A 27,027-nucleotide genomic window follows, 5' to 3' on the forward strand; every position below is an offset into this window, starting at 1 on the left:
CATTTGACCAAGTGGCTATCCCTCTGCTAGCAGATGGGGACTGAGCTGTGCTCCCCACAGCTGTCGGGCAGCACACTCACACAGCCGAAGCACGCGTGCTTGTGGTCATGTTGTGCAGCTCTGCACAAACCGGGGGTCGGACTCTGCCTAAGGGATTGGTCTCCTTAAGACCAGCTGGTCACAGCACCACAGACAACATCCTTCTGAGAGCTGAGCTGGAGGGAAGCGGAAAAGACCTACACATGACCAGTGTCCCATCAAAACTGGATGGGGCTGTGTTACTAAACACGGTGCGACGCGGGCTGCTAAACCACGTGGAAGGACAAAGCGTGGCACGTACCTGGCAGGAGATCAGAACAAGGTAGACAAGTGTCTTGAACTCGCAGCTGATTCTTGTCACTTTGCTCTGTTCTTCCACGAGCAAAAGCTGCACCAAGGGAGCAGGTAGGGGGAGGAGAGAGCAGAGAGAAAGAGCTGGTCAGTGAGCTTGCACCATTTAGCAAAGAAGACAAGGGAAAAGCCACGAGACAAATGTCACCTCTATGCATCGCGTTGGAATGTAGGTACGGAGTAAAAATTACGTCTGACGGACAAGAGTAAGCAGTATGACACTACCAGCTCCACCAGCCAGCAGTTCTCAACAGCTCACTGCCCACCCGTCCATCCCACGCCCTGTCTCAGCTTACCTACAAGATGCTGCACAAGACAGGGTGAAAACGAAGGCACTCAGTCGCTGCACAAGGGCAACAAGCGAGCTACTCACGCAGAGCTCAAGCGCTCCAATGAAGGGACGCAGCACGCACTGCTCCTCCCCTCATTCCAGCCGCTTGTGACATCACTAAGGGCCACCAGGCTGCTCCGCCATGACGACAGGGTGGGGAGGCAAGACCATGTCACAGGACCAGAAGATTCCACCATCACACACCCCAACATTCTAGAATCAGCGGGCGGTTGGAATTCTACCTCAGCCCAATCCTGCAGAAGCTGCCATGCGGTTGCCATGACCACAGCGCAGGACCCAGCGCTTGCTCCTGGGCAGCCTCGTACGGCTGGCCTCAGGCCGTCCCTCTGCAGGGCCTTCCTGCCCTCGGGCAGATGGACACTGCTTCCCAACAGCGTACCTTGCAGCGCAGGGCCTATGTACAATCCACACTGAAGTCCTACATATCTCTATCAAGCTATCTATACCTAGACACACAGTCACCACTACCATCTTTTTTCTTAGTCTTGAGGTACACCATTCAGCTGTTTCATTGCCATCAAACAACCCCACTGACGTCACACTGCTGACACAACGTCCTTGCAAACACAGCAGCAACTCCTGGCACCGATAGCTCCGGCTACAACAAGCACAGGGCTCTGGCTTGCTTTGGATGCAGTTGCAGCATGCATCTGAGGGCTTTGTGGAAGGGGATATATTTCAAATTGCACCGACGTTTCCAGACCATTTCTCTTTCGGCATGGTCCCAGCACCTGGCATGCTGATCATCATCCTGAATATACATTTTGCCAAAGTTCTAGAACTAATGAAATAGTTCCTTACCAAACGCAATCTGATCACTCTTCTGGCCATATTTTGTTCCAGCTACCGCTTCCTGCGGGTGGCACGAATAGCGCTGCATCACCTATAGCTCTCTGCTCTTACCGTTCTCATGCTGTCTGGGCAGTCCTCATGGCCTCAAATGCCACACGTGCCACATTCTGAGGCACAGAATATATATCGCACTACTTCAAAACGCCTTTTTTTTTTTTTTTTTTTTAATATAATCATACTAGGGATAATCATCTGGAGCTAGAGCAGTATAAAAAAATTCCCTTTAGTTCAACCATAAGTCTGCCCCATGGACTCCAGAAGAGCTCTAAGAATACGCAGGGCGGACATGGATGGCAGCTACCGTAAGAGTAAGCAATGAAAAATGAGGTTGTGAGCCATGCTGTGTCATTGCGTCTGTGGGCAGGGATTCTCCTTGGACTGTGCAGAGTACAGATGTAGCCTGAGAAAAGAACTTAGGATCATTCAGGAAAAGCAAATGAGTTGAGTAATTAATTGAAGAAAGTCACGTTCTAAAGGTACTTAGAAGGAGAGAGTATTTCCCACAGCAGGGTTGTAACTGTCTATTACCTGTTCTGTTAGACAGGTCTACTCTGTATGTGCTCAGACTGACCTGAGAGGGCATGCTTCAGCACACCCCAGAATTTCCAGTTTCCAAATCGTCCAGGCAGCACAAGTGTGGTGTACGTCTCCCTTGGCACAGACATCAAGCTTTTCTTCCTATATAATAGGAAACAGAACACGAAGCGAGTCAGAAAGGACTAGTGAACATGGAACTCATTTTGCACGCAGCATTAGAATATAGCTAAGGTACCTCCACTGAGATGAGCAAGCTTCGGTTTGGGTGTGGGTTTAAAGGCTGCCAGCTTCGATAGAAACACTGCCATTCGGAAGGCTAAGAAACCTTGGCGCTTAAAATTCCTGGGATGCCTTACCACATCATTCACCAGGAGTATTCATATCATACACCATAGATTAAATCAGTTTCAAAACCACGGATTGTAACTACCGGCAATACTTCCTCCCTGTGGATCTCAAGCCCTCGTGAGTGACTGCAATGGGGGGCAGCAAGGGGATTCTGGTGCTAAGCTGAACATCATTCCAGAAATCTGTTCTCCTGAACTAAAAGTACGGGCTAAAGGAAACAAGACATGTATTCACCATTACACTGACTGCATTAGAGTGTGCTTTTGTGCACACGTGGATCTAGAGACATCGCTAAGAATTTAATTGGTCCACCCAATCCTTAAGCAACTCAGTAATTCAAGACACCTAACAAGGATGGAGGCTCACTGGGCCGTGGGCAAAGCAGGGAGGACAGAGGCAGGAAGCAGTTCAACTCCAGCTCTCCCACACAAAAGACTGGGAGAGCTGAGTCAGCACCACGGGAGGAGTTACGACACAGCTTGGGAGCTTACAGAGAGACCTGAGATTGCCAAAGGACGGCACCAGGGTAACTCTCACCAGTCCTGCGCAGGGGTTTCATGGATGCTTGGGATGCTGACTTCCACTGTCTGTGTCATTGGTAAGAAATCCAGGTGACAAAGGCTCCTTCTGTCTGGGTAACGCTTCTGTGGCTCCATGGTTATGACTGGAGGGGGGAAGAAAAAAAAAAAAAAAAAAAGTAAAGTAAAGCACGCAACCCTGTGAAATTTGCTACTCTGCTGTTCTTGTCAGCATGACAACTCAGATGAGCGTTACGTGTCCTGCACCTGACTGAAAATGCATCCAAGCCCATATGGCACACAGCTTCATCTCAGGGCCAAAAAGAAACAGTGCAAAGATGTTTAGAAGATTCTCAGTGCAGAAGAAGGCGCAGGGTGCGTACGTATTCTCTTCAATTCTCTTCAATAATAAATATTGATTCATAGTCCAAAGATAACTTATCAAGAAGTAGCATGAAAGGTCGATGAAAAGGAAATTACACAACAAACTATTTTCATTTAAGAAATCCCTGCTAAACCTCCCCCCATCAAAAAGGGAGCATCCTGGGCACTGTTAGCAGCAGTTCGGAGAACATCTTGCACCACAAGATGCGACACAGTCTTTTTTTCTTCATTAACAAGCCCCTCATTTCTCTACTTAGCATCAGATTCCCTCAAGTTCAAACACGAGGATCAGAACAGCCGCTCAGTCCTGCTGAGAGGAACCCACGGCTGGGATGTCCCCCCGTCCCGTTCCACGCTATTTCCAGCATCGCTGGGGAAAGGAGGAGCAACTGTCGTCACCTACCCAGGCTTCTGCAAGGCCTTCCATACGGTCACACATCACGGGGAGAAGCATGGCGGAGAGCTCTCGTGCCACAAAGCTCGGGGCTGCAGAAATCAAGGTTGCCCCCAAGATGCCATTTGTAACAACAGGACTTACTGCACGTGAGGCATGAAAGACAAGGTTAAGGTGAAAAAGCCTCCACTCCCCATGGATGTGGCTGTCTGCACAGACAACAGCTGCCTGCTGCCCAGCAGCCTGATGCTCACCCACCAAAGCACTCACCAGCAGATGCCTTTCACAGAATCATAGAATTAGCAAGCTTGCAAAAGATCTCCAAGATCATCCAGTCCAACCGTCCACCTACCACCAATATTCCCCACTAAGCCACGTCCCTCACTGCCACATCTAACGTTTCTGAACACCTGCAGGGACAGTAACTCCATCACCTCCCTGGGCACTCCTGTGGAGAAGGGTTTCTTAACATCCAGCCTCAATCTCCCCCCGTGCAACTTGAGGCCGTTCCCCCCAGTCCTATCGCTACTTACACGGGAGAAGAGGACGACCCCCACCTCGACATAATCTCTCTTCAGCTCATTGTAGAGAGGGATAAGGTCTGCCCTGAGCCTCCTCTTCTCCAGGCTAAATAATCCCAGTTCTCTCAGCCAGCTGCTCCCCATGAGACTGGTGCTCTACACCCCTCACAGCTTCACTGCTCTTCTCTGGCAACATGTCGGGGATTCAGTGTCCTTCTTGTAGTCAGAGACCCAGAACTGAACACAGCACTCAAGGTGAGGACTCACCAGAGCTGAGTACAGGGGGATGATCACATCCCTGCTCCTGCTGGCTCCAGCCCTTTGCACTGCACTTCCAATCTCAACCATCCCTTCTGCGGTAGCACTTGCATCCTCACTTAGGGCTGGAGCTCAAGAGCTCAACGCAACAGGAAGAACACAGCATGCAACTGCAAGATGCGTCTCAAAGCCGACAAGAGTCAACTCTCTGACCTTGGGCACAACTCACCAACCGAGAGTCAGGCCTTGCAAACTTGGCTCATCTGATCACATCAGAGGGGGCTGCACATCAGACCACAAGCATCCATTTCAATTGCAGCTCCATGTAGAGAAGAACGCCAATTAACAGGTGTGAATGAATTCACTCACAAGCTGCAGAATGAGTCTGTTCTTCATTAAAAAACCCACATGGATTCCTAAGCCAAAAAGAGAACAGCAAGAGCTAATAGTGACGGAAGAGGTTCCTGGTCCTAAACCTCATTCTCTTACCCCAATTTTCCTTGCCTCGTACCCTACCCCAATTCCTGGACGATGCCCACAGACTTAAACTCAGACCTCAACTCCATGAGCTGAACATGAACAAATCTACCCCAGAGCAACAGGATGGCAGACACACAGCGGAAGACAACCAACCTGCAGAACCAGCTCCATTGGGGTTGGTCCAGATGTTTGTATGCTGCCTTCCATGGCTCAGGCCAAGCTTGCTGAGCTGCTCCTCCTTCATGCAGGGGGAGAGCGGTGCAGATGCTATGTGCTGGCTATGCATAGTGTGCCTTTGACTTGATTTTCCTCTCTCCATCTTCCATTAGCAAACAGCATTTCAAATCTTTCCTTTTGAAAAAATCACCTACGTAAAAAAGAATTGGCAATCTTGCTTTTGAAGTTTCCTTATTTGTACAACTTGATGTTTTAAAGCTGAAGCTCACCTAGCAGTGACCTACCTTAGACAAGCCCAACCTGCAGGGAAAAGTCATTCCTCTGGGTGCAAAGTCTGCAGACACATTTCCAGGTCCAAGTGTCAGCCCACTTCTCAGCACAGCTTTACCAACCACAGAAATCCAGTTGATGCCTGCCGTGCTTTTCTCCCTCCTGAAACACTGCATCGCTGCAAGAAGCAAGGATTAAAATTACAGAACCACAGAATTGGGGTTGCAGGGGACCCCCAGTGATCATTGAGTCTAAAGTCCCTGCAAAACGGGCTCCCTACAACAGGCTGCACAGGTGGGTGTCCAGGAGGGTCTGGAATATCTCCAGAGAAGGAGAAGCCACAGCCTCCCTGGGCAGCCTGTTCCAGTGCTCCATCATCCTCACCGTGAAGAAGATCCTTTGCATTTTGGTGCAGAACTTCCTGTGCTCCAGTTTGTGGCCATTTCCCCTTCTCCTGTCCCCACAGATTGCTGACAAGAGGCTGGCCATGTCCTTTGGACTCCCACACTTAACAAATACGTAAGCATTAATCAGATCTGCTCTCAGTCTTCTTTCCTCAAGGCTGAACAGAGCCAGGTCCCCCAGCCTTTCCATACTGAGGAGATGCTCCAGGCCCTTTGTCATCTTCCTGACCTTCTGTTGGACTCTCTCCAGGAGATCCCTGTCATTTCTGTACAGGGAGCCCAGAACTGGATGCAGTACTGCAGGTGAGGCCTGACCAGGGCAGAGCAGAGGGGAAGGATCACCTCCCTTGCTCTGCTGGCAGCGCTCCTTTTAAAGCACCCCAGGATGCCATTGGTCTTCTTGGCCAGCAGGGCACACTGCTGGCTCATGGCCAATCTGTTGTCCACCAGCACCCCCAGGTCCTTCTCTGCAGAGCTCCTCTCCAGCCGGTCACATCCTAAGCTCTACTGATAATTGCAGTTATTCCTTCCCAGCAAGACTCTACACTTGCTTTTGTCCCACCTCACCTGGTTTGTTTCTGCCCAGCTCTCCATCCTGTCCAGATCTTGCTGAATGGCAGCACAGCCTTTTGGCGTGCCAACCACTTCTCTCCCAGCTTTGTCTCATCAGTGCACTTGCTAAGGGTGAACATATCCCCTCATCAAGGTCGTTGACAAAGATATTGAACAAGACCTTGAGAGAAACACTCAAGGTCACAAATTTCAGGTGAGGCCAGGATCTTAGTGATAGCAGCAAAGTTTATTCGATATTGCAATAACAGGCGCACGCTCCCTGTTAATAAGGGGAAAATTGCACATCGGTCAGTGAAATTCATCCTGTTCTGTACTCTGAACCCAATGCAGGCAATGCTCTCCTGGCGCTCACTGGTTGAGCGTCTAGGCTCACAATCTCACCTATGCTGTTACTATGATGTAGTTCCATATAAGGTCCATTACCAACCTGCTGTTTTTGGTATGTTTTGTACTTCTCCATGGAGATAGGAGGGCCATATTTCCAAGAGTGAGCACGTTTGTTCTGTCCTGTGCTGAGCTCCCTCTCTCTCTCCACCCTGCATATTTGCCTTATTTCGTGCCTGGCTCAATTCCACCCCAATCAGAACACCCCGAATCTTTAACTTTTTAACTCTGCTCAGCAACTTTCTTAGTAGAAGGAAAACAGCCCTTTCACAAGAGGGTTGTAAGTTCAGTAAAGCCAGTACTACATACAGAAAATACTGAAAGCTTCTACAGCAACAACACAATCTCCCCTTCACAACCAGACCCAGCACCAACCCCCGGGAGCACCGCCACTCACAGCTCTCCAGCCGCACTCTGCGCCGCCGATCACCACCACTGAGCTCAGCCAGTAAACCAGTTCTCAGCCCACCTCATCATCCACTCATCTATCCCACACTTTCTGAACTTCATTAGCAGGATGACGTGGGAGACTGTAACAAAACATTGCTGAAGTCAAGGTAGGCGACATCCACTGCAGCAGCACCTGAAATAGTCCTTCCCACTCAGGCTGAAGCCTTGATTTCTTCCAGGCATGTATGAGGACCAGTCTCCAACACGGGATGAGTGCACTGGAAATTCCAGAGGTGGAGTTTGAGCCAACAGTCCACATTCCTTAAGGGATAACAGAGCAGCAGACAACCCGAGTACACAGTTCTGAAGAAACTTACCCTTGGTTTCAAGAGCGGGCATCTCACCCCTCCCTCCCAAGTACGGCCACCCAAACAGCACTTCGTATGGCAATACTCCTAAGCCTTTTCTGTGAGTGGTTCGTATTCTGACAAGGGCTACAGGCAAACACTTTGTCCATGGTAATTTGGTCTCCGAAACCAATTTTGACAAGTGCTTCTTCAGCATCTGATTGATTCATTCTACTTTCCCTAAAGAAGGAGGATGCCACGGAGTATGGAACTCCCACTTCATTTCTAAAGTTCTCATCAGCTCCTGTAGGACTTGTGAAGTAAACAGGCTTCCCTTATCTGAGTCCATATTCTGCACAATCCCACATCTAGAGATTGTGTCAGAATGTAGAGTCCTCAGTGCAGAAGAGACATGGACCTGTTGGATCACATCAGAGGATGGCCACAAAAAAAAAAAAAAAAAAAAAAAGAACCAAGGGATCAAACAGCTCTCCTCCAAGGACAGGCTGAGAGAGCTGGGGCTGTTGGGCCCAGAGAAGCGAAGGCTCTGAGGTGACCTGGTAACAGCCTTTCGATACCTAAAGGGGAGTTAAAGGAAAGAAGAAGGGAAAACTTAGGTTAGATGTAAGGAAAATGTCTTTTTACAGCAAGGGATAAAGGAAAATGCTTTTAAATTGAGGGAGGGGAGATTGAAGTTGGATGTCAGGGGAAAGTTCTGTGCTGTGAGAGCAGTTAGGTGCTGGAACAGCTGCCCAGAGAGGCTGTGATGCCCCGTCCATCCCTGGAGGTGTTCAAGGCCAGGTTGGATAGGGCCCTGGGCAGCCTGGGCTGCTGTGAAACGGGGAGGTTGGTGGCCCTGCGTTGGTGGGGGGCTGGAGACTCGTGGGCCTCGAGTTCCCTTCCAACCCGGGACATTCTGTGATTCTGGGCAGTGGAACAGGCTGCCCAGAGAGGCGGTGGATGCCCTGTCCCTTCCAAGGTGAGGCAGGATCAGGCCCTGGGCAGCCCGATTGAGCTGTGGATGTCCCTGTTCCTTGTGGGGAGTCAGACTAGATCATCACAAATGGTCCCTTCCAACTCTAAGGAGTCTATGGCATGATACCTGAAGCAGTGAGGCACAACGACACAAAGGACATCGATGGCCTGGTGAGCAATCAGGGCTGGCGGGGAAGCCCGCGTGCTCAACAGCACCAGGGAAACTCACCAAGCAGTCCAAACAGGAAGATCCATGTCGGCCACAAAGCCTCTCTGTGCCAGCCCCAGCATTCAGCACACCAGAGGTATTGCTGCATCGCACTGCTGGGTGCCACGGTTGCAAGGCTGCTATGAAACAGGGGGCAGGGATGGGAGGAAGAGGGCTGGGGAGGTTGGGTGGCATCCAGACTGGTAAACTGACAGCATCCCCTGATGGCCGGGATGGAGATATCTGCGGTGATCCAGACACAGCGCTCCAGCAGAGGACGGCCCTTTGTTTCCTGTCAATACAAAGCCACATCTGCCAGCACGACAGAAAGAGCCCTGAGAGCCTGGGGGGGTCGGCCACAAGGCGCTCAGAGCCGTGCCCTGACACCTGTTGCTGCCGACCAATTCCTAAGGGAGATCGAGGAGAGAACCAGGCCAGCCAGGAACTGAATCCTTGTGCTCAGTGCGCTCGAGCAGCACAGAGCAGACAGCGCTGTGTGAGGATGAAGAAAATGGCCTCTGAGGCCCGGGGGTTTCCTGCAGCTCAGCTCCCAGCCGCATCCACACACCTCGCTCTATCGCCAGCCACGGAGCTCATGGGGCTGCAAGGACAAAGGGCAGGGAGCAGGGCGAGCCCTGGGGACCAACCGCCATTGCATCTCCAAGGGAGCAGCCCACAGCCGGCACAAAACCCACCTGCATACAAGCGACACATGAACAAGGGGTTCATGCTGTTCCATCACCTGCTCCACAGATTTCACAGCGCTGGCAGAACTAACTAGAGGAGCCCCAGAAACCCTTTGACCCCATCAAGCCGCAAAACAGAACGAGATCCAATGAGACACGGAACAGAATTGAAATGCGTGCCCTCAAACAACACTCAGCACGGGTGGAATTAATACGTGGCACAGGAGACGCAGAAGGGACACGGGCAGAGGACACAGGGAGGACACAAAGACACAAGTGGGACGTGAGGACACAGAGGGGACGCATCATAAAATGGGTTGGGACAACGTGGGAGCAGACAAACTGAGTTTGGAGGCCCAGGTTGCAGATCCCGCAATGAGAATCACAACAGAGGGAACAGAGACATCACAAGAAGGTACTGAGCTTAGAAAGAGTTGCAGAGGAACTCTGGAGAATGCAGAATCCCTTTACAGAACAGTGCATCAGTTCCAGCATTTCCAGAGTCACAACGCTCAGTCATCCAACCAGCGTCACCTTGGGGCTGACTGAAGCATTCCCGAAACAGATGAGAGCAAAAGAAAAGAACATACATCAGTCCCTGTGTAACCAGTTCAGAGAAAGGCAGAGAACCCCCTGACTGCCCTCATTGAACAAGTGGAAGGCATCAGAATCGTGGAAGGCATCAGAATCAGAGGCAGAGCTGACAGAGCTACCATAAACCAGCTTACGATCCCCACAGAAAGGCAGAGATCAAAACCCAGCCATCAAGAAAGAATCGCTGACCTCTTCCCACGAACCAGAGCTCACCCAACAATCCACAGGAAGCATCTCCAGGAAGAAACCCTGCCTGTGGGGCTGCCAGCCCTTAAATGAGGCAAGGGAGGGGTGGAGCCAGGCTCAGCCCCATCTGGTCCCACAGCTGCGTTGCTTCCACCTGTGCTTGCAGGGCTGCGCCCCTCACCAGGTGCTCCATCACTGCTTCAGGCTGTGATCTCAAAGTTCCCCTAAAAGCATGAAGGAAAAAATAAAGTAAAAAAAAAAAAGTAATGACCGGCAGCCAATTGGGTCTGCCTGTCTGGCAAGGGGAGGTTTATCCATGGACGAGCTAGGACGGTCCATGTACTTCACTTCCAGTCTGTCCTCAATGGCAATTGGTGACATTTGTAATAAATAGGGGAGCACAGATTTCAATATTGATACAGCGAGGTGCTGAGAAGCTGCACATGCAGCATAAGGGCTGAGATGACCGGCATCAATGGAGCAAGTGCTGTCTGCCCACCTGCCGGGGTCAGCTTGCGGCTCCCCAGGGAAAAACGCACGTCATCTCCTCGCACAGCAATTAAAGGCCACTGTGACGTTATTGGAGGATTTGGTGTCCTCAGTGGGTGAACCTGGCACCTGCCTGTATGGCAGCATGTGGCCTTTTGGCTCCAACAGCAGTCCAAACCCCAAAGAAACAGGGAGGGACCCAGAGAGCCCCAGAGCGACCTTGGAGCCACAAGGGCCCCACAAGTGACACATCAGCACCCCGTAAGTGACAAACAACTGAACCACAAGTGCCCCATATGTCCCCCATAATTGACCCATCAGCACCCCATAACTGACCCACAAGTTCCCCCCCCAGTGCCCCACAAGTGTCACATCAGCACCCCATAAGTGCCCCACAAGTGTCCTGTCACCAACAAGTGCCCCCCAGTGCCCCACAAGTGACCCACAAATGGCACAGCAGGGACCCACAAGTGACACACATGGGCTCAGAAGTGCCCCACAGCAACCTGGGACCCTTAACTGGCAAAGGGACCAGTAATTGACCCATAAGTGCCCCCACAAGTGAGGCAGCAGGGACCCACAAATGATCAACAGCAGCCTGTGACACATCAGTGTGCCATAAGCAATCCATAAGTGACCCACAGGTCCCACATCTGCTCCTATGGCTGCGTTGCTTCCACATGTGCTCGCAGGGCTGCACCCCTCAACCCCTCAGTTGCTCCAGCATTGCTTCACATGCACTCCCTGTACAACTCGCCCACTACCCCATTTTGGGGACACCGACCCCCACACTGCTGTCACAGCTGTGCGCTGAGGGCACCATCACCCCACTGCGCACGGCCATCAACTCGTCCCAGGACTTCACGCACCCCACAGGCATCCCCCAACGCGCGGAACTGCCGCAGCCTGCCGCCGAGTCCCGCAATCGATCTGCCAGGAAAGTCATTGCCGCGGTCTCTGCTGCCACCGCGTGGCCAATGCGCGGAACTGCAGCTGTCTGTTGCCGAGTCCCGCCAGCGGCGTAATGCATGCGCCTAGAAATGCGGAAGTGCCGTTCTAACCGCTCTGCGCAGCTAATCCGCCGATCTCTATGGTGATCAGTCCTCCAGCCAACAGCGAACGTGCGCCCGTCACCTTAAAAACAGCAACTGTTTCGAGAAACCACTGCGGGTACAGGCAAGCAGCCGATTCTCGGACCGCCGGCTCAGCGATATTCTCCCCCGCTAATCCAGGATGCTCCTCGTCTATTTCCGCCATTTTACGCCCGAGCCCACCCGGGAACGGACCGGTTCGGCTCACAGCTGCCCCTCAGCGCCTCGTGGCACCAAACTTGCTCGCCTCCCCGGTGAGCTGGAAAACGTCCCCTTCCACCCCAGCCCTGCACCATCCCCCGGCCGCTTAAAAGCCCTCGCAGCGGCAGTGCAACGCCGCTGAGAGCGGCTCGGAGCTTCTCGATTGCGCTACAGATGTGCAGCAGCACGGACACGAGTATGTCTCGGGAAAGCAATACACATATCAGTAAATCCAGGCACCGTAACCCGATACATATACGCGCCGGTTTCTGCCCCACATAGCGCATGCACCAGCCGCGGCGCAGTACTGCGCATGCGCCAGCTCAGCACAAAGCTGCGCATGCGGCTTCTTGGCACAGCACTGCGCATGCGTCGCTCACTGCGTGCAGCCCACATGCGCCGATTCTATGCCACCAGTAGGCATGCGCCTTCTACACATCGCACTGCACATGCGCATGGCAAGACGCATGCGCACTTTTTAACAGCCCACTGCGCATGCTCCACCACTCCCAATACAGCAATGCGCACGCATTAGCTTTCGATTTCGTGGTTCACATGTGACATTTCATCACTGCACTGCGTGTGCGCCCTGTTTCATAAGATACCGCACATGCGCCAGCCTCGCTGCCATTATGAGCATGCGCAGTGTTCATCACGGCATTGCGCATGGGCGAGCTGCGCTTCCGCAGTGTGCATGCGCCATTTTCGTCATTGCAGTACGCATGCGTCTCTTTCTTCATCGTTATGTGCATGCGCCGCTCTCGCAGAAGCACTGCACATGCATTCGCCTCAAATCATCTCTACGCATGCACCAGCTGTTCGCTCTCCACAGCGCATGCGCAACTCTTGGCACAAAGTGCGCATGCGATCTTTTTTCGGCAGTGCACTGCGCATGCGCCACTTTCCTGGCCGCAGCGCGCATGCGCCACTTTCCTGGCCGCAGCGCGCATGCGCCACTTTCCTGGCCGCAGCGCGCATGCGCCACTTTCCTGGCCGCAGCGCGCATGCGCCACTTTCCTGGCCGCAGCGCGCATGCGCCACTTTCCTGGCCGCAGCGCGCATGCGCCACTTTCCTGGCCGCAGCGCGCATGCGCCACTTTCCTGGCCGCAGCGCGCATGCGCCACTTTCCTGGCCGCAGCGCGCATGCGCCACTTTCCTGGCCGCAGCGCGCATGCGCCACTTTCCTGGCCGCAGCGCGCATGCGCCACTTTCCTGGCCGCAGCGCGCATGCGCCACTTTCCTGGCCGCAGCGCGCATGCGCCACTTTCCTGGCCGCAGCGCGCATGCGCCACTTTCCTGGCCGCAGCGCGCATGCGCCACTTTCCTGGCCGCAGCGCGCATGCGCCACTTTCCTGGCCGCAGCGCGCATGCGCCACTTTCCTGGCCGCAGCGCGCATGCGCCACTTTCCTGGCCGCCGCATGCGCCACTTTCCTGGCCGCAGCGCGCATGCGCCACTTTCCCTGGCCGCAGCGCGCATGCGCCACTTTCCTGGCCGCAGCGCGCATGCGCCACTTTCCTGGCCGCAGCGCGCATGCGCCACTTTCCTGGCCGCAGCGCGCATGCGCCACTTTCCTGGCCGCAGCGCGCATGCGCCACTTTCCTCGCCGCAGCGCGCATGCGCCACTTTCCTCGCCGCAGCGCGCATGCGCCACTTTCCTCGCCGCAGCGCGCATGCGCCACTTTCCCTCGCCGCAGCGCGCATGCGCCACTTTCCTCGCCGCAGCGCGCATGCGCCACTTTCCTCGCCGCAGCGCGCATGCGCCACTTTCCTCGCCGCAGCGCGCATGCGCCACTTTCCTCGCCGCAGCGCGCATGCGCCAAGTTCACACTGGGCTCTTTCCGGTGCAAAATTCAAATCTGCTTTTGCATGCTCGGTGTTGGGCACCGATTGGTTACGCGGGGGCAGCAGAGACCGCGGAAAAAAACTTCGTTGCATTTCCGCCTATTGGCCACACGATGACAGCAGAGACCGTGGAATAAATTTCGCTGCAGTTTTGCCCATTAGCCACACGATGGCAGCAGAGACCGCGAAATGAAATTCGAATGTGTGAAAACACAGTAAAGAAATTGGGGGGGAAGGGAGGCGAGGAAGAAAACGAGGAAAACTTCGACAAAGCCACCAAACCTGCTCTCAGTACTTATGAATATCTGTCAATAAATAATAATAAGTAATAACTAGAAAATTGATGTTGTCGTGCTTTTTATTCTACTTTTTTTCAGCCAGTGTCCGAGGTGATGAAAAAGCCAGAGTCAATCTCACAGACACGTGCAGCAAAGCAGAACAAGATCCAAAGAGATGCAGAACATAATTTAAATATGTGCCCTTAAAGAATACTCAGCATGGGTGGAATTATTACGTGGCGCAGGAGACGCAGAGGACACAGGAAAGACACAAAGACACAAACAGGACATGAGGACACAGAGGGAATGCGTCATAAAATGGGTTGGGACAACGTGGGAGAAGACAAACTGAGTTTGGAGGCCCAGGTTGCAGATCCCGCAATGGGAATGATGAAAGAGGGCACAGAGATGTCAAAAGAAGGTGTTGAGCTCAGAAAGAGTTGCAGAGGAACTCTGGAGAACACAGAATCCCTTTACAGAACAGTGCATCAGCTCCAGGCATTTCTGGAGTCACAACGCTCAGTCACCCAAGCAGCATCACCTTGGGGCTGACTGAAGCATTCAGTCAGATGAAGATGAGAGCAAAAGAAGGAAATGTACATCAGTCCCTCCATTACCAGCTCAGAGAAAGACAGAGAACCCCCTGACTGCCCTCATTGAACAAGTGGAAGGCATCAGAATCAGGGGCAGAGCTGACAGAGCTATCGTAAACCAGCTTACGATCCCCACAGAAAGGCAGAGATCAAAACCCCAACAGCCATCAAGAAAGAATCACTGACCTCTTCCCACGAACCAGAGCTCACCCAACAATCCACAGGAGGCATCTCCAGGAAGAAACCCTGCCTGTGGGGCTGCCAGCCCTTAAATGAGGCGAGGGAGGGGTGGAGCCAGGCTCAGCCCCATCTGGTCCCACAGCTGCGTTGCTTCCACCTGTGCTTGCAGGGCTGCGCCCCTCACCAGGTGCTCCATCACTGCTTCAGGCTGTGATCTCAAAGTTCCCCTAAAAACATAAAGGAAAAAATAAAGTAAAAAAACAGATGAGCTATGATGGCCCACATATTTTGCTTCCAGTTTGTCCTCAATGGCAATTGGTGACATTTCTAATAGATAGGGGAGCACAGATTTCAATACTTGTACAGCAAGATGCTGAGAAGCTGCACGTGCAGCAAGAGGGCTGAGATTACCGGTATAAATGGAGCGATTGCTGGCTGCCAAACTGCCGGGGTCAGCTTATGGCTCCCCAGGGAGAAACGCACGTCATCTCCTCGCACAGCAATTAAAGACCACTGTGAAATTGAGGGTTTGGTGTCCTCAGTGGGTGAACCCGGCACCTGCCTGTATGGCAGCGTGTGGCCTTTTGGCTCCAACATCAATCCCAAACACCAAAGAAACAGGGAGGCTGCAGCGCGTCCTTCATACAGCCCCTGCACTCCTTGAGTCAGAGATCGCTGACGTACTGCAGTGCCCCATTGCTGCTGCGGCTCGACGCGGGATTGCTGAAGTTGCTGCAGATTTGGAGAAAGGACAGGTCATCTCCAGAAAGCACTCCCTGTACAACTTGCCCACATGCGTGGGGCACCAGCCCCATTCTGGGGGCAAAGACCCCCATTTGTGGGGCACTAGCCCCACCCCACTGTCACAGCCATGTGCCGAGGACACCATCACCCCACTGTGCATGGCCATCAACTTGTCCCAGGACTCCAAGCATCCCACAAACATCCCTGTCCCCCTCCTCAACCCCATGGTGACATTGGCATGGAGCGAAGTGGGGCAGGGGACGTGGGGGGACTTGAAGAGACATGAGGGGACATGTGGGGACATGGGGTTGATGTGTGGGGTCACAAAAAGCCAAAAATGAAACCTCAACCTGAGTTCAGGAAAGGCCCTTGGAAAAAAAACATTAAAGTATAAACATGACAGAGGCTGAGCAAACATTAATATGGGACTACACTTTCTGCCAATGGGTTTTAATTTCATTATCATTAAATCTGCCAAAGAGTTGCACTTTGGTATTTGAACATTTAGAAAGAATGTAATGAATGCTAGCAAAAAACTAAAAAAAAAAAAAACACATTTTTTTTACAGCTATTTATAAGCACATGGCAAAGCACTCCTGGGTTTGGAGTAGTTTCCCTCTGTTTTCTTCGTCTTTCCCCCCACAACCCCTCCACTTCTACCTTTGTGTTCTTCCCCGTCATCACAGGAGACTCAGAGAACAGAAAGCGCCTCATGGCATCCAACTTGCTCACCACCCCAGTGTAGCAGCAAACGTCCCCTTCCAGTCCCAGCCCTGCACCGCAGCATCCCTGGAAAAGCAAGTCTTGAGAAAGCAACGCGGCAGTCTCTGTACCACACTATGCAGGAGCAATTCTCGAGACAACAGTACGAACGCACAATTCGCAACAAAGCACGACGCATGCGCCAGTGGATTAAAAAAAAAAAAAGCACAACCCGCGCACCGGATTCCGCTCCGAACAGGGCATGTGCCGGATTTCACCCAGCACAGCGCGTGCATGCATCTCTGCCACGGAATGCACACGTGCCAAGATTGGCCCTGCTCTGCGCATGCGCCAGCTGCGACAACACACTGCGCATCTGCTACCGTTTGCAGAGCTCTGCGCATGCGCCAGCCTCAGCACCGCAAGTCGCGTGCACTTACTGCAGGACTGCAAAACGCATGCGCCACCGTTTGTATTGCGCTTGCGGCAAGCGCGTCACCAAACTGCCGTGTGCCCGTGTATGGGAACTGCTGAGTCACGGCCTGAACCTCTGATTGATCACCTGAGGCAAGCCAGGAGTCCGCCAGAGGAGCACAGGTGAAGGCAATGCAGCTGTGCTGCCGGAAGGGGTGCAGCCTGGCTCCCCCCCTCCTAGACCTACTTAAGAGCTGGCTGCCAATGGGGAAGGATCACATCTGGAGATCACCTCTGCTGGTGTTTTGTGGTGAGCCCAGCATAAGGGTAAGCCTTCTATTTATTCTCTCTTGTTATCATAGTCTACTCTGCCTAACTCTTTTGTTTATTTTGTGCCTGTAACAACCTAATATTCTTTGATTATACAGCCTGCATTAACATGGCACTGTGCATGTGTTTCTCGTGCATGCATTATTATGCATGCTTGTTTTCGGGCACACACTTACGCATTTGGCTTTTTTGATGCCTCATTACGTGACAGGTGCAAGGTCTGCCTAAAAAGTATGTTCTTGAAGCAGTCTGGGGTATAAAACCACCCGAGAAAATAGACAAGGAGCATTCTTAACTAGAAGAGAGAAAAGTACCAAGGAGCTGGCGATCCAAGTATTGACTGCTCACCTGCATCTCAGGGCTTCGAAGAAATATATGCTATTTAAAAGCTCTACAGGGCATGCGCACTACTTCCTGGAGGACCAGGCATAACCAAGATTGTACGTACGCCACTTCCGCGTGCCTGCGCGCATGCGTCCTGCTGCCTGCGGCGACATAAAACCGCTGCTGCAATTCTACCGATTGACCACGTGAGGGCGCCAGAGACGGCTTAAACCACTTCGATGCAGCTCCTCCAATTGGCCACGCGGTGGCACCAGAGACCGCGGAAATGATTTCACAAATAGGATTGACCTGGACCTGTACCACAGCCATCACCAAACCGTTCTGCCTTTTGATGGCAAAGGAAAAGCACAGAAGAGAAAGGGGGAAGGAAAGAGGACAAAGAAAATGAAGGGAATCTTTGACAAACCCACCAAACCTGTGCTCAGTGCTTATGAGTACCTGTCAATAAATAAATAACCAGCGAATTGATGTTGTCAAGATTTTTATTGTTCTATTTTCTTCAGCCAGCGTCTGAAGTAATGAAAACCTGGTCTCCATCTGACAGATGTGTGCAGCCAAGCCAAGGATGGCTTAGAATGATTAACCAAATTTGGTTTCGGCACCACTTCGTGAGAAACACTCGAAGTCAAAAATTTCAGGTGAGGCCAGGATCTTAGTGATAGCAGCAAAGTTTATTCGTTATTGCAATAACTGGCTCACGTCCCCTACTAGCAAGGGAGAAACTGCGCCAGTCAGCGAAATTCATTCCATTCTATACTGTAAACCCAATGCAGGCAATGCTCTCCTGGCGCTCAGTGGTTGAGCGTCTAGGCTCACAATCTCACCTATGCTGTTACTATGATGTAGTTCCATATAAGGTCCATTACCAACCTGCTGTTTTTGGTATGTTTTGTACTTCTCCATGGAGATAGGAGGGCCATATTTCCAAGAGTGAGCACGTTTGTTCTGTCCTGTGCTGAGCTCTCTCTCTCTCTCTCTCCACCCTGCATATTTGCCTTATTTCGTGCCTGGCTCAATTCCACCCCAATCAGAACACCCCGAATCTTTAACTTTTTAACTCTGCTCAGCAACTTTCTTAGTGGAAGGCAAACAGCCCTTTCACAAGAGGGTTGTAAGTTCAGTAAAGCCAGTACTACATACAGAAAATACTAAAAGCTTCTACAGCAACAACACAATCTCCCCTTCACAACCAGACCCAGCACCAACCCCCGGGAGCACCGCCACTCACAGCTCTCCAGCCGCACTCTGCGCCGCCGATCACCACCACTGAGCTCAGCCAGTAAACCAGTTCTCAGCCCACCTCATCATCCACTCCTCTCTCCCACACTTTCTGAACTTCATTAGCAGGATGACGTGGGAGACTGTAACTTTCCCTGAAGAAGGAGGGTGCCACGGAGTATGGAGCTCCCACTTCATTTCTAAAGTTCTCATCAGCTCCTGTAGGACTTGTGAAGTAAACAGGCTTCCCTTATCTGAGTCCATATTCTGCACAATCCCACATCTAGGGGCTGTTGCTCCAAAAAATGTCCTTGTTACTACACTAGTGGTTGCTGACACTGAGGGATAAGCTTCCATGCAACCTGACAAGTGATCTATTAATAGTAACAGATACTTGAACCTTCCTACCTTACCTACTGTTCAGTAAAATCTATTGTATACTGTGGAAAGGTCTAAGTCCTGGTTCCCTTCCACCCAGGGTTTGTTTTCTCATAGCTTTTCTGTTTATTTGCTGATGTGTTACACAGCTATTGCAAATCTACTTTGCTATTGTATACAATCTTACACACACATACTTTGTCAGTACAGCATCACACACTGCTTGCACTCCCCAGTGACTTTCCTGATGCAAAAGAGTTAAAAATTTCTCTCATTACCTGTTTACCGTTTCCTACTGAGGTACGCATAAGGCATCACGAGGCGTGCTCTCAGCATCACCTTTGGGAAAGCAGGTAATGGAGCTGGGTGGTGGTTTGGGGTATCGCTGCGGGGTGACGCTGCGTGGTCACACTTGGCTGACACTGGGGTGATGTTGGGGAGTGGCAGCGGGGGGTGGTGTTGGGATATCACTGTGAGGAAGACTGTTAAGCAAAACAGACCTGGCTGGCCTGAAAGGGTCAAACAGGGAACGTGCAGCCCCTCCTGAAAGCGAAGGACTGTCATGTGAGACTGGCAAGCAGAAGTTACATGGACATAAGACGATTTTCCAAAAGAAGGTACATGCGTGATATCCATCTGCCATAAATCATCAGGCATTAATCCTCTGGGGTTCACTCCAAAATGAGGAACTGGTAATAAAGGGGCACAAGAAGAACCGTTCCGCATATTCGGAAGTCCAAAGCAAATATTCACCTCCACTTAACACAGCCTTCGCCAAACTTTTCCAGTCAGAAGGGGGAAGAATATTAGCAGCTTTAAGCTCTTTCAGTTGTTTGAAAGGAACAGGCTCATAATCATTCAGAATGCCACCGTTTGCAAGTTGACGCTGTATGACAGGGAAAACTTGAGACGGAAAAAGTTGCCCAGAAAATTCATCAATTGTTTCCCCAGCTTTCCTTGCTTCTTTGAGCGCTAATTGCATAGGGGATTGTTGCATAAGCAAAGCATCTACTCCAGGCGGGGGAGGCATTCGCCCTGCTCGAAAGGCAGCAAAACAGCAAGGGAATCTGATCGAACCTGATTGACTATCTGTTGTATCTGCACAGCGGCATCAGCAGCCTGTAACGCTGGGAGTACAGCCGCTAAGTCCTTATGGTGATATTCAGCAGCCTCTTTTTCTAACTCTCCCCAATCATCAGGGGGTAAAATATCCTTTGTTATGTTAGTGCCAGGAGGTTTACAAGGCGGCAAGTCGTCTGCTAATTTACAAATCAAAGGTTGCTCATATTGGGGAGGGGAGGGTGGGGGTGCCGATGGCATAGACGAAGGGATATGATCAAGAGATTTTGATTGCGGCAAGGCAGGATATAACTTTTCTGTTGAGCGAGTGGTCCGCTGCTCCTTCTCATCTCCCATGTCTCCTCTGAGACATTCTTTTATTAGAGTCCAAAGCGTAAAGGTTTCAATAGGTACCTTCTCAGGACCATGCACAGCATAATAGCCCTGGAGTCTTTCACCCACTTTGTTCCAAGTTTCAATATTAATAGTTCCATCCCTGGGAAACCAAGGACAAACTTCTTCAATAAAGTCTGAAAAACGACTAATTTGGCTCCGAGTAACTTTTATCCCTCGGGCAACCAATAATGATTTCAGCACTGCAGCAAAAATACCTCGTTCTGTACTTGCAGCTTGCCCCATAATGCTATGATTAATCAATCTGTCCGATTCCCTAGTCCTTACCTCCCTAAATCAACTTACCAACCGCGGCTCATGGGAGGAAGCGACGCCTTTGTCGTTTGGAGACCGAGGTTCCCGGGTTTCGGCACCAAATGACGGAGACCAGCTCAAGACGCCTGGGACAGACGGGCTTAGGCTCTGGTGGCGCAAAAGCAATCTTTATTTTTGTTACAAGCATTTTATATCTTTTTGCTATGCGAGTATACAATAGCTAAATCAGATAACATTCATGCATCACTGGGGACGACACTGTTGGGGTGATGCTGGGGAGTGGGACATCATTGGGGTGACGTGGCGTTGGGATCCTGGTGTCATGTTGGGAGTGCTGCCGGGAGGTGGCATTGTTGGAGTGATACTGGGGTCACGTTGGGGCACAATGTTGGGGTAACACTGGGGGACATGCAGGAGTAACGTTGGGGGTGAGGCGGTTGGGGTTCTGTTCCACCGGGGCTCTGTACCACGCGCTGGCCATGTGGGTTCTTACTGCTACATTTAACGTCAAGGAGTGAAGCTGAGGGGAGACACCAGGGTTGGGGTGACATTGCTGGGCTGATGTCAGGGACTGAAGCTAGGGTGACATTGGGATGAGGCTGGAGTGGCATTTTTGGGGAGGTGCTGGTTAGGTGACAGTGGGCTGATGTTGGGGTGGCTCTGGGGTTTAACATCAAAGAACGACACTGGGATGATTTTGGGGGGTAATACTGCAGTGACGCTGGGGAGAAAATTTTGGGGGGTGACATGGGCTTGACACTGCAGGGTCATGGGTTGATTCAGGAAGTGAAGCTGGGATGACATTGCTGGTGTGATGCTGGGGGAAGCTGGGGTGATGTGTGGGGGTGACGTTGTTGGGCAGTGATGTTGGGCTATCGCGGGGGGCGACATGGATGGGGTGATACCGAGGGGGTTCTAGAGTGGTGATACTGGGGTGCTGCTGGGAAGTGGCATTGGGCTATCAGTGGGGGATGACACCAGGGAGTATGCTGGGCTGACAGTGTTGGGGTGATGCTGGATGTGACCTGGCCATCTGCCCTCACAGCCCCAGTGAAGCACCAGAGGTGCTGGATGACAACACGGTCACATAGAGTGCTACAGTGTGGAGGTGGTGGCCACCTCACCCCAGGACTCCTCTATGCCCCACAACCCCCAAAGAGAACCCTAGAATGGGAATACACCTGTGCCCCACATGGACCCCTCATCTCTCCAGGCAGGAGGACTCCATCCTGTACCTTAACTTCACCTCAGGACAGACCCACAGTGCAGAGCTGCAGCGCCGCTACCAGATAAAGCCCCCCGATGCTCTCTATCCCTGCTGCCCCACAGCCCCCTGCCTTGCTGATCTCATGGACCTCTCTCATTAACCTCCCCCATGGCTCCTAGCCCCACTGATTCTACCTCCCACCCCTGCCCCACAATTACCCCCCCCCCCCCTCGCTGCCCTTCCCCCCAATTCTGTTCCACATCTAGATGGTACCACCCCTACCACCCGGTGCTCCCCACCCCAAACCTCACTGCCTTCATTCTCCTGCCCCATGGCCTGGCCTGGCTGTCCCGTGCCTGTGCACTGAGCCCTACTGCTTCTTATGGTGCTCACTCCCAGCCTGTGAAGCAGTTTTGTGGGGCAGTGAAGAGAGCTTCAGTGCTGACCTTAGCTGTGGAGCTGGGGATCACTGTCCCTCCCACACAGGAGCATAGAGCTGAGTGTGATGAGAGGGAGGAAGAGCAGGAACTGGGGCTGCAGCGGGGCCTGGAGCAGGTGTAGGGTAGGGGAGGTGTGGGGGATTCTGTTGGAGTGGGAAGGATTCTATGGGGCTGGGGGGGCTGAGTTGGGACCTAGAGTGACTTTGGGGTCACTCTACCTCACTTAGGGGCATGAGACCCACCTCACCAGGGCTGTACCTCCCCCCACAGCACCCCCACCTCTTCCACTGCCCCCTGGGACCTCATGGGGGGATGCAGTGATGCTGACTGCTGCAGTGTAACCCCCACCCTACATTCAGGTAGGGAGGCTGAGGGTAACAGATGGGGCTCTGTGGGGTGCTCTGGGTCTTGCTATGGGTCTTTAGGGAGCACTATGAGGTTCCTTGGTCTCTACCGGTCTTGTTCTGGGTCTTGCTATGTATCCCTACGGGGAGCTATGGGTATCACTGTGTATCCCTACAGGCTGCTATGGGTCCCACTATGGGTCCTGCTATGGATGTCCCTGCATGCCCCCAGCTCTGCACACTGCTATGGGTGCATTCTGGGGGTTCTATGGGGGTCCCTATGTGGCAGTCCCTAGGGGGAGTCTCAATGGTGGTATCCCTATGGTTCCTATCATGATGGGAGGGGCACAATTTGCTGGTTGTCATGAAGAGCAGCAATTAATTAGATCATTAATGATAGAGGTGAAGCTGCTGCCCCCCCCCCCAAACTGCTGGTGAAGTAACTGTGGCGTGTGGCGGGGTGAGCTCTGGTCTGGGTAATTAGCAGCAAGATAATTAGGCGCTCATTAGTGTGGGGGGGACAGGTGGTCATCAGTGCAGGAACTCAAGGGGAGGTTAGTGGGGTCACTAAGGGGGGGTAGTAATGAAGTAACTCATTAATTACACACCCTTTAGTGGGGGAGTGATGGGGAGCAGTAATTAAGAGAGTATTAATAGGTACATAACGAGTGCAGGGTTAATTAGTGGAAGAGTTTTTAGGAGGAATAATTATAGAGAAAATAGTGGGGAACAAGGAGGGTTAATAAGGTATTAATGGGGATAAACGGGCGATGAATTGGGCGTTTATTCAGCGGGGCACGGATGAAGATTTAATGGGGAGTAATGGGGGGAATTAATCGGTGAGGATGAGCGGGGATGTATAAACTGGGGCATGTACTAATTGGGGCCATATTAATTGGGTGCATTGCGGGTACCGCCAGCGCAGGGGGGGTCTGGGGAGGGGGGAACAGTGAAGGGGCGGGGCGCTTCGAGAGCGCAGAGCTGCTGGGGGGGCGGGGGGAGTGAGGCACACGGAGTCGCCCGGACCTCCCCCCATTAGATGCCCCGACACTCCCCACGCTATTTCGGGGCAAACCTCAGCCCCGACCCCACACATATCTGCCCCCCACCCAGTCCCAAGTCCCACATCTCATCCGCAAACCTGCCCTCAGAGCCCAAATCCAGGTCCCAAACCCTACATCTAGACCCCATACCCCGAGCCTCACAACAGGAATCCGGGATCCACATCACAAACCTACGCCCCACATCCGGATTCTGAACCCACAACCATCGCCGGATTTAGGTCTGGGCTTCAGGAGAGATGTGGGGTGGGAGGGTGGATTTGGTGCTTGGGGCCCGGCTAAAGGGAGCGATTTTGAGTCGCATCCCATCCGAATGCGGGACATATTCAGGACCTCTCGCCCAGAACCAGGACCCCGCTCCGCGCCGACTTCCCCGCTCCGGCTCAACTATGGCACTGCTTCCGCCCATCCGGGGCCACTTGGCCAATCGGAGCCCGGAGCAGAGTCGGAAGAGGCGGGATAAATGGGGAGAAACATCTCAGCAGCCCTGGAGTTTTGTGGGTAGCGAGGCGGAAGTGCCGCTTTAGCAAGGCACCAGTCATGAGAACGGGAGCAGGAGGGAATTTCCGGGACGAGCACTTCCGTGGGCTGCGAGGGATTATGGGTAGCGTGGCGGAAGTGCACCGTCAGGGAGGTAACAGGACAGGACCGGAATTGTGTAAATTAACAAGAAAGCAATTGGACGGGAGCAGAGGTGAATGGAATAGAGCGGAAGAGAGTGCGTGGGGACCGGAAATCGGTTGGGCCGCGGCGCCGGATTTGCCGCTCTCTCTCGTGCCATGCCGCTGCGTGCTGTGTACCTCCTGAGCGCCCCCGGCCCCCGCGGCCGGCCCCGCACCTACGTAGGATTCACGCACGACCCTTGGCGGCGACTGCGGCAGCACAACGCGGGGCGGCAGAAGGGTGGGGCGCGGCGCACGAGCGGCCGCGGGCCGTGGTGGGTAACCGAAAGGCGGGGGTCCAGGGCCGGAAGTGCGGGCGATTCGGGGGGTGGCGGGCGTCACGTCACGGCCGCTCTCTCCCCGCAGGCGGATGGAGCTCTACGTGCACGGCTTTCCGTCCGACGTAGCGGCGCTCCGGGTAGGACACGTCCCCCTTCGGCCACACCCCCACAGACCTCCGAGCAGCGCCTCGCTCTCGAGAAGCCCCGCTGCTCCCCCGGTCCCGTTCGCACATTAGGCGGATCTCTTTCTATGCGCCGCGCGTTATCTGAGCCCCATCTGCTGCGCCACAAGCCCCTCTCCCTTAGCCCCGCCCGTCCAGCGCTGCCGCACCCCCAAGCCCCGCCCAACCCACCGTTGTCCCACCTCCCCCAAGCCCCGCCCAACCAGCGCTGTCCCACTTCCCCTAAGCCCCGCTCCTCCCCCATCGCGCTGCCTGCGCTCCCGCCCTGTTTCGTTGAGTCGCGCCTTCCGTGCAGTTCGAGTGGGCGTGGCAGCACCCCGCCGCTTCCCGCCGCCTCCAGGATGCTAAGCCCCGCCCCCTCCCCGGTGAGCAGCCAATCGCTTTCGCGCTTCGTATGCTGCCCCGCCTGCTCTGGGCCCCGCCCTGGCGCCGCCTCCCACTGCGCCTGCGCTGGCTCCGCCCTCAACCAGGCCCCGCCCTCCACCCGGCCCCGCCCCCCCACGTCGTTATGGAAATGGACCCGGGAGGGCCGAAGCCACGCCCCAGGAAGCGGCCCGCGACCACTTTGGCCACGCCCCCTGCGTGCACCCTGTGTTTGGAGCCCTGCGAGGTAAGGCTGGGGGCTTGGAATCTCTGGGGTCGTTTGGAGGCATTTTGGGGGTCGGCCGAAGGAAATAGCGGTTCGTTCATGGGGTATTTTGGGGTCTCCCCTGTGTCACGCTGCTATGCTGTGAGGCACGTCTGTGGCGCTCAGGGCCCCTGTGGCACATTGAGGTCATTCCGAGGGGTCGGGGGGCTTTGAAACGGGTGATTTGGGGTCACGCTATGGGCTCTGAGGTCCAGGTGCGGTATTGCGCAGTCATTATTTTTGACGACCGGCCTCTACACTGGGGTTCTGAGGCCCCGTGGGGATGTCAAGGGTCAGCCTGGTGCCCATGGGATGGGTGTGGTGTCCCGGGGGGGGCGGGTCTGGGGTCCCCATGGTTGCTTCAGGGTCATCCTGCCGAGTTCCTGGGCCTTTCGACTCCATTTGGGACACTCAGAGGAATTCTGAAGCGGTGCATTACAAAGGGGCGTGGCCTGGTGTGACCCCACCTCCTCGATGCGGCTCCACCCCCAGGGCCGCACTCTGCGCTGTCCCCGCCCCCCCTGCCCCGCCCGCTGCCACGCCCGCTGCCTTGCCCCACACTTCCTGGGGGCGGAGCCGAAGGAACTGCTGCCGCTGGGCGGGACCTGCCCCAGGTGAGTGGGCGGGGCTTAGGGAAGGCGGGGCCAATTACGTGAGCGTGATCAGCGCTAAGCCCCACCCCCAGCTGCCAGCAGGAGGTGCTGTGGGGAGAGCTGATTGGCTGCGGGGATGGCGACGATGAGTGGGCGGAGCTAGGAGACCCTACCTTGGTAAGCCCCTCCCGCCGGCCTCTGACCGCAGCCCCGCTGCCCTGAGCACGCCGTCCCGTCTTTGAGCCCACCCGCTGACTTCTGCTCCCACAGGGCCATTGGACGGATGAGCTGCTGCAGGGCCAGCGGGCGGAACCGGAGTGAAGCCACCTCCCCCTCAGCAGCTTTCTAACTTAATTTATTCACAATAAAGCAACAGGTGGAACCGCTCCCAGCATCGTTCTTTTGGATCCTGGAAGGGAATGGGGTACTGGGGACAGATGGGGGCCGTTCAGATGGATTTGAGGTCGTTAAGGTCACTTTGGGGCCCACAGGGTCAGTCGCTTTGAGCTCTTCGTGGTCCCCCGTGGTGTTTTGGGGTCAACTAGAGGGACGTTGCAATCTTCCAGTGAACATTTCCAGGTCCTGCAGGCCAAGTGGGATCCTTGAGGGATGCTATGGACTCACGTAGTGTGTCTGGGGTCCTGTGGGTCACTCTGTGGTCCTTAGTGGTGGGTCTGCGGTCCCTGATGGACACTTTAGGGGTCTGTAGGTCACTCTGAGGCCCTATGGGGTGGGTCCAGGGTCCCTGGGATCCCTATGGTTCACTCTGGGGCCCATTAGGGTGAGTTTGGGTTCATGGTGGACACTTTGGGGCCTATGCAGTGAGTTTGGGTTCCCTGTGGATTGCTGTGGGGCACAACGGGGT

General features: G+C 53.7%; 1 protein-coding gene across 1 annotated transcript; it reads left to right on the forward strand.

The window, feature by feature from the left end:
- Positions 1-24,595: 24,595 nt before the first annotated feature.
- LOC306946421 (structure-specific endonuclease subunit SLX1-like) lies at positions 24,596-26,483 on the forward strand (the record flags this gene model as incomplete). Its single annotated transcript, XM_079535447.1, has 6 exons — positions 24,596-24,753; positions 24,845-24,896; positions 25,237-25,551; positions 26,062-26,183; positions 26,255-26,339; positions 26,433-26,483. 6 exons carry the CDS (start codon positions 24,596-24,598, stop codon positions 26,481-26,483), a joined length of 783 nt encoding a protein of 260 aa, XP_079391573.1.
- Between the last annotated feature and the right edge of the window lie 544 nt (positions 26,484-27,027).

Source organism: Tetrao urogallus (genome assembly GCF_951394365.1).
Source record: "Tetrao urogallus genome assembly, chromosome: 5".
In the NCBI taxonomy this organism is placed as follows: Eukaryota; Metazoa; Chordata; class Aves; order Galliformes; family Phasianidae; genus Tetrao; species Tetrao urogallus.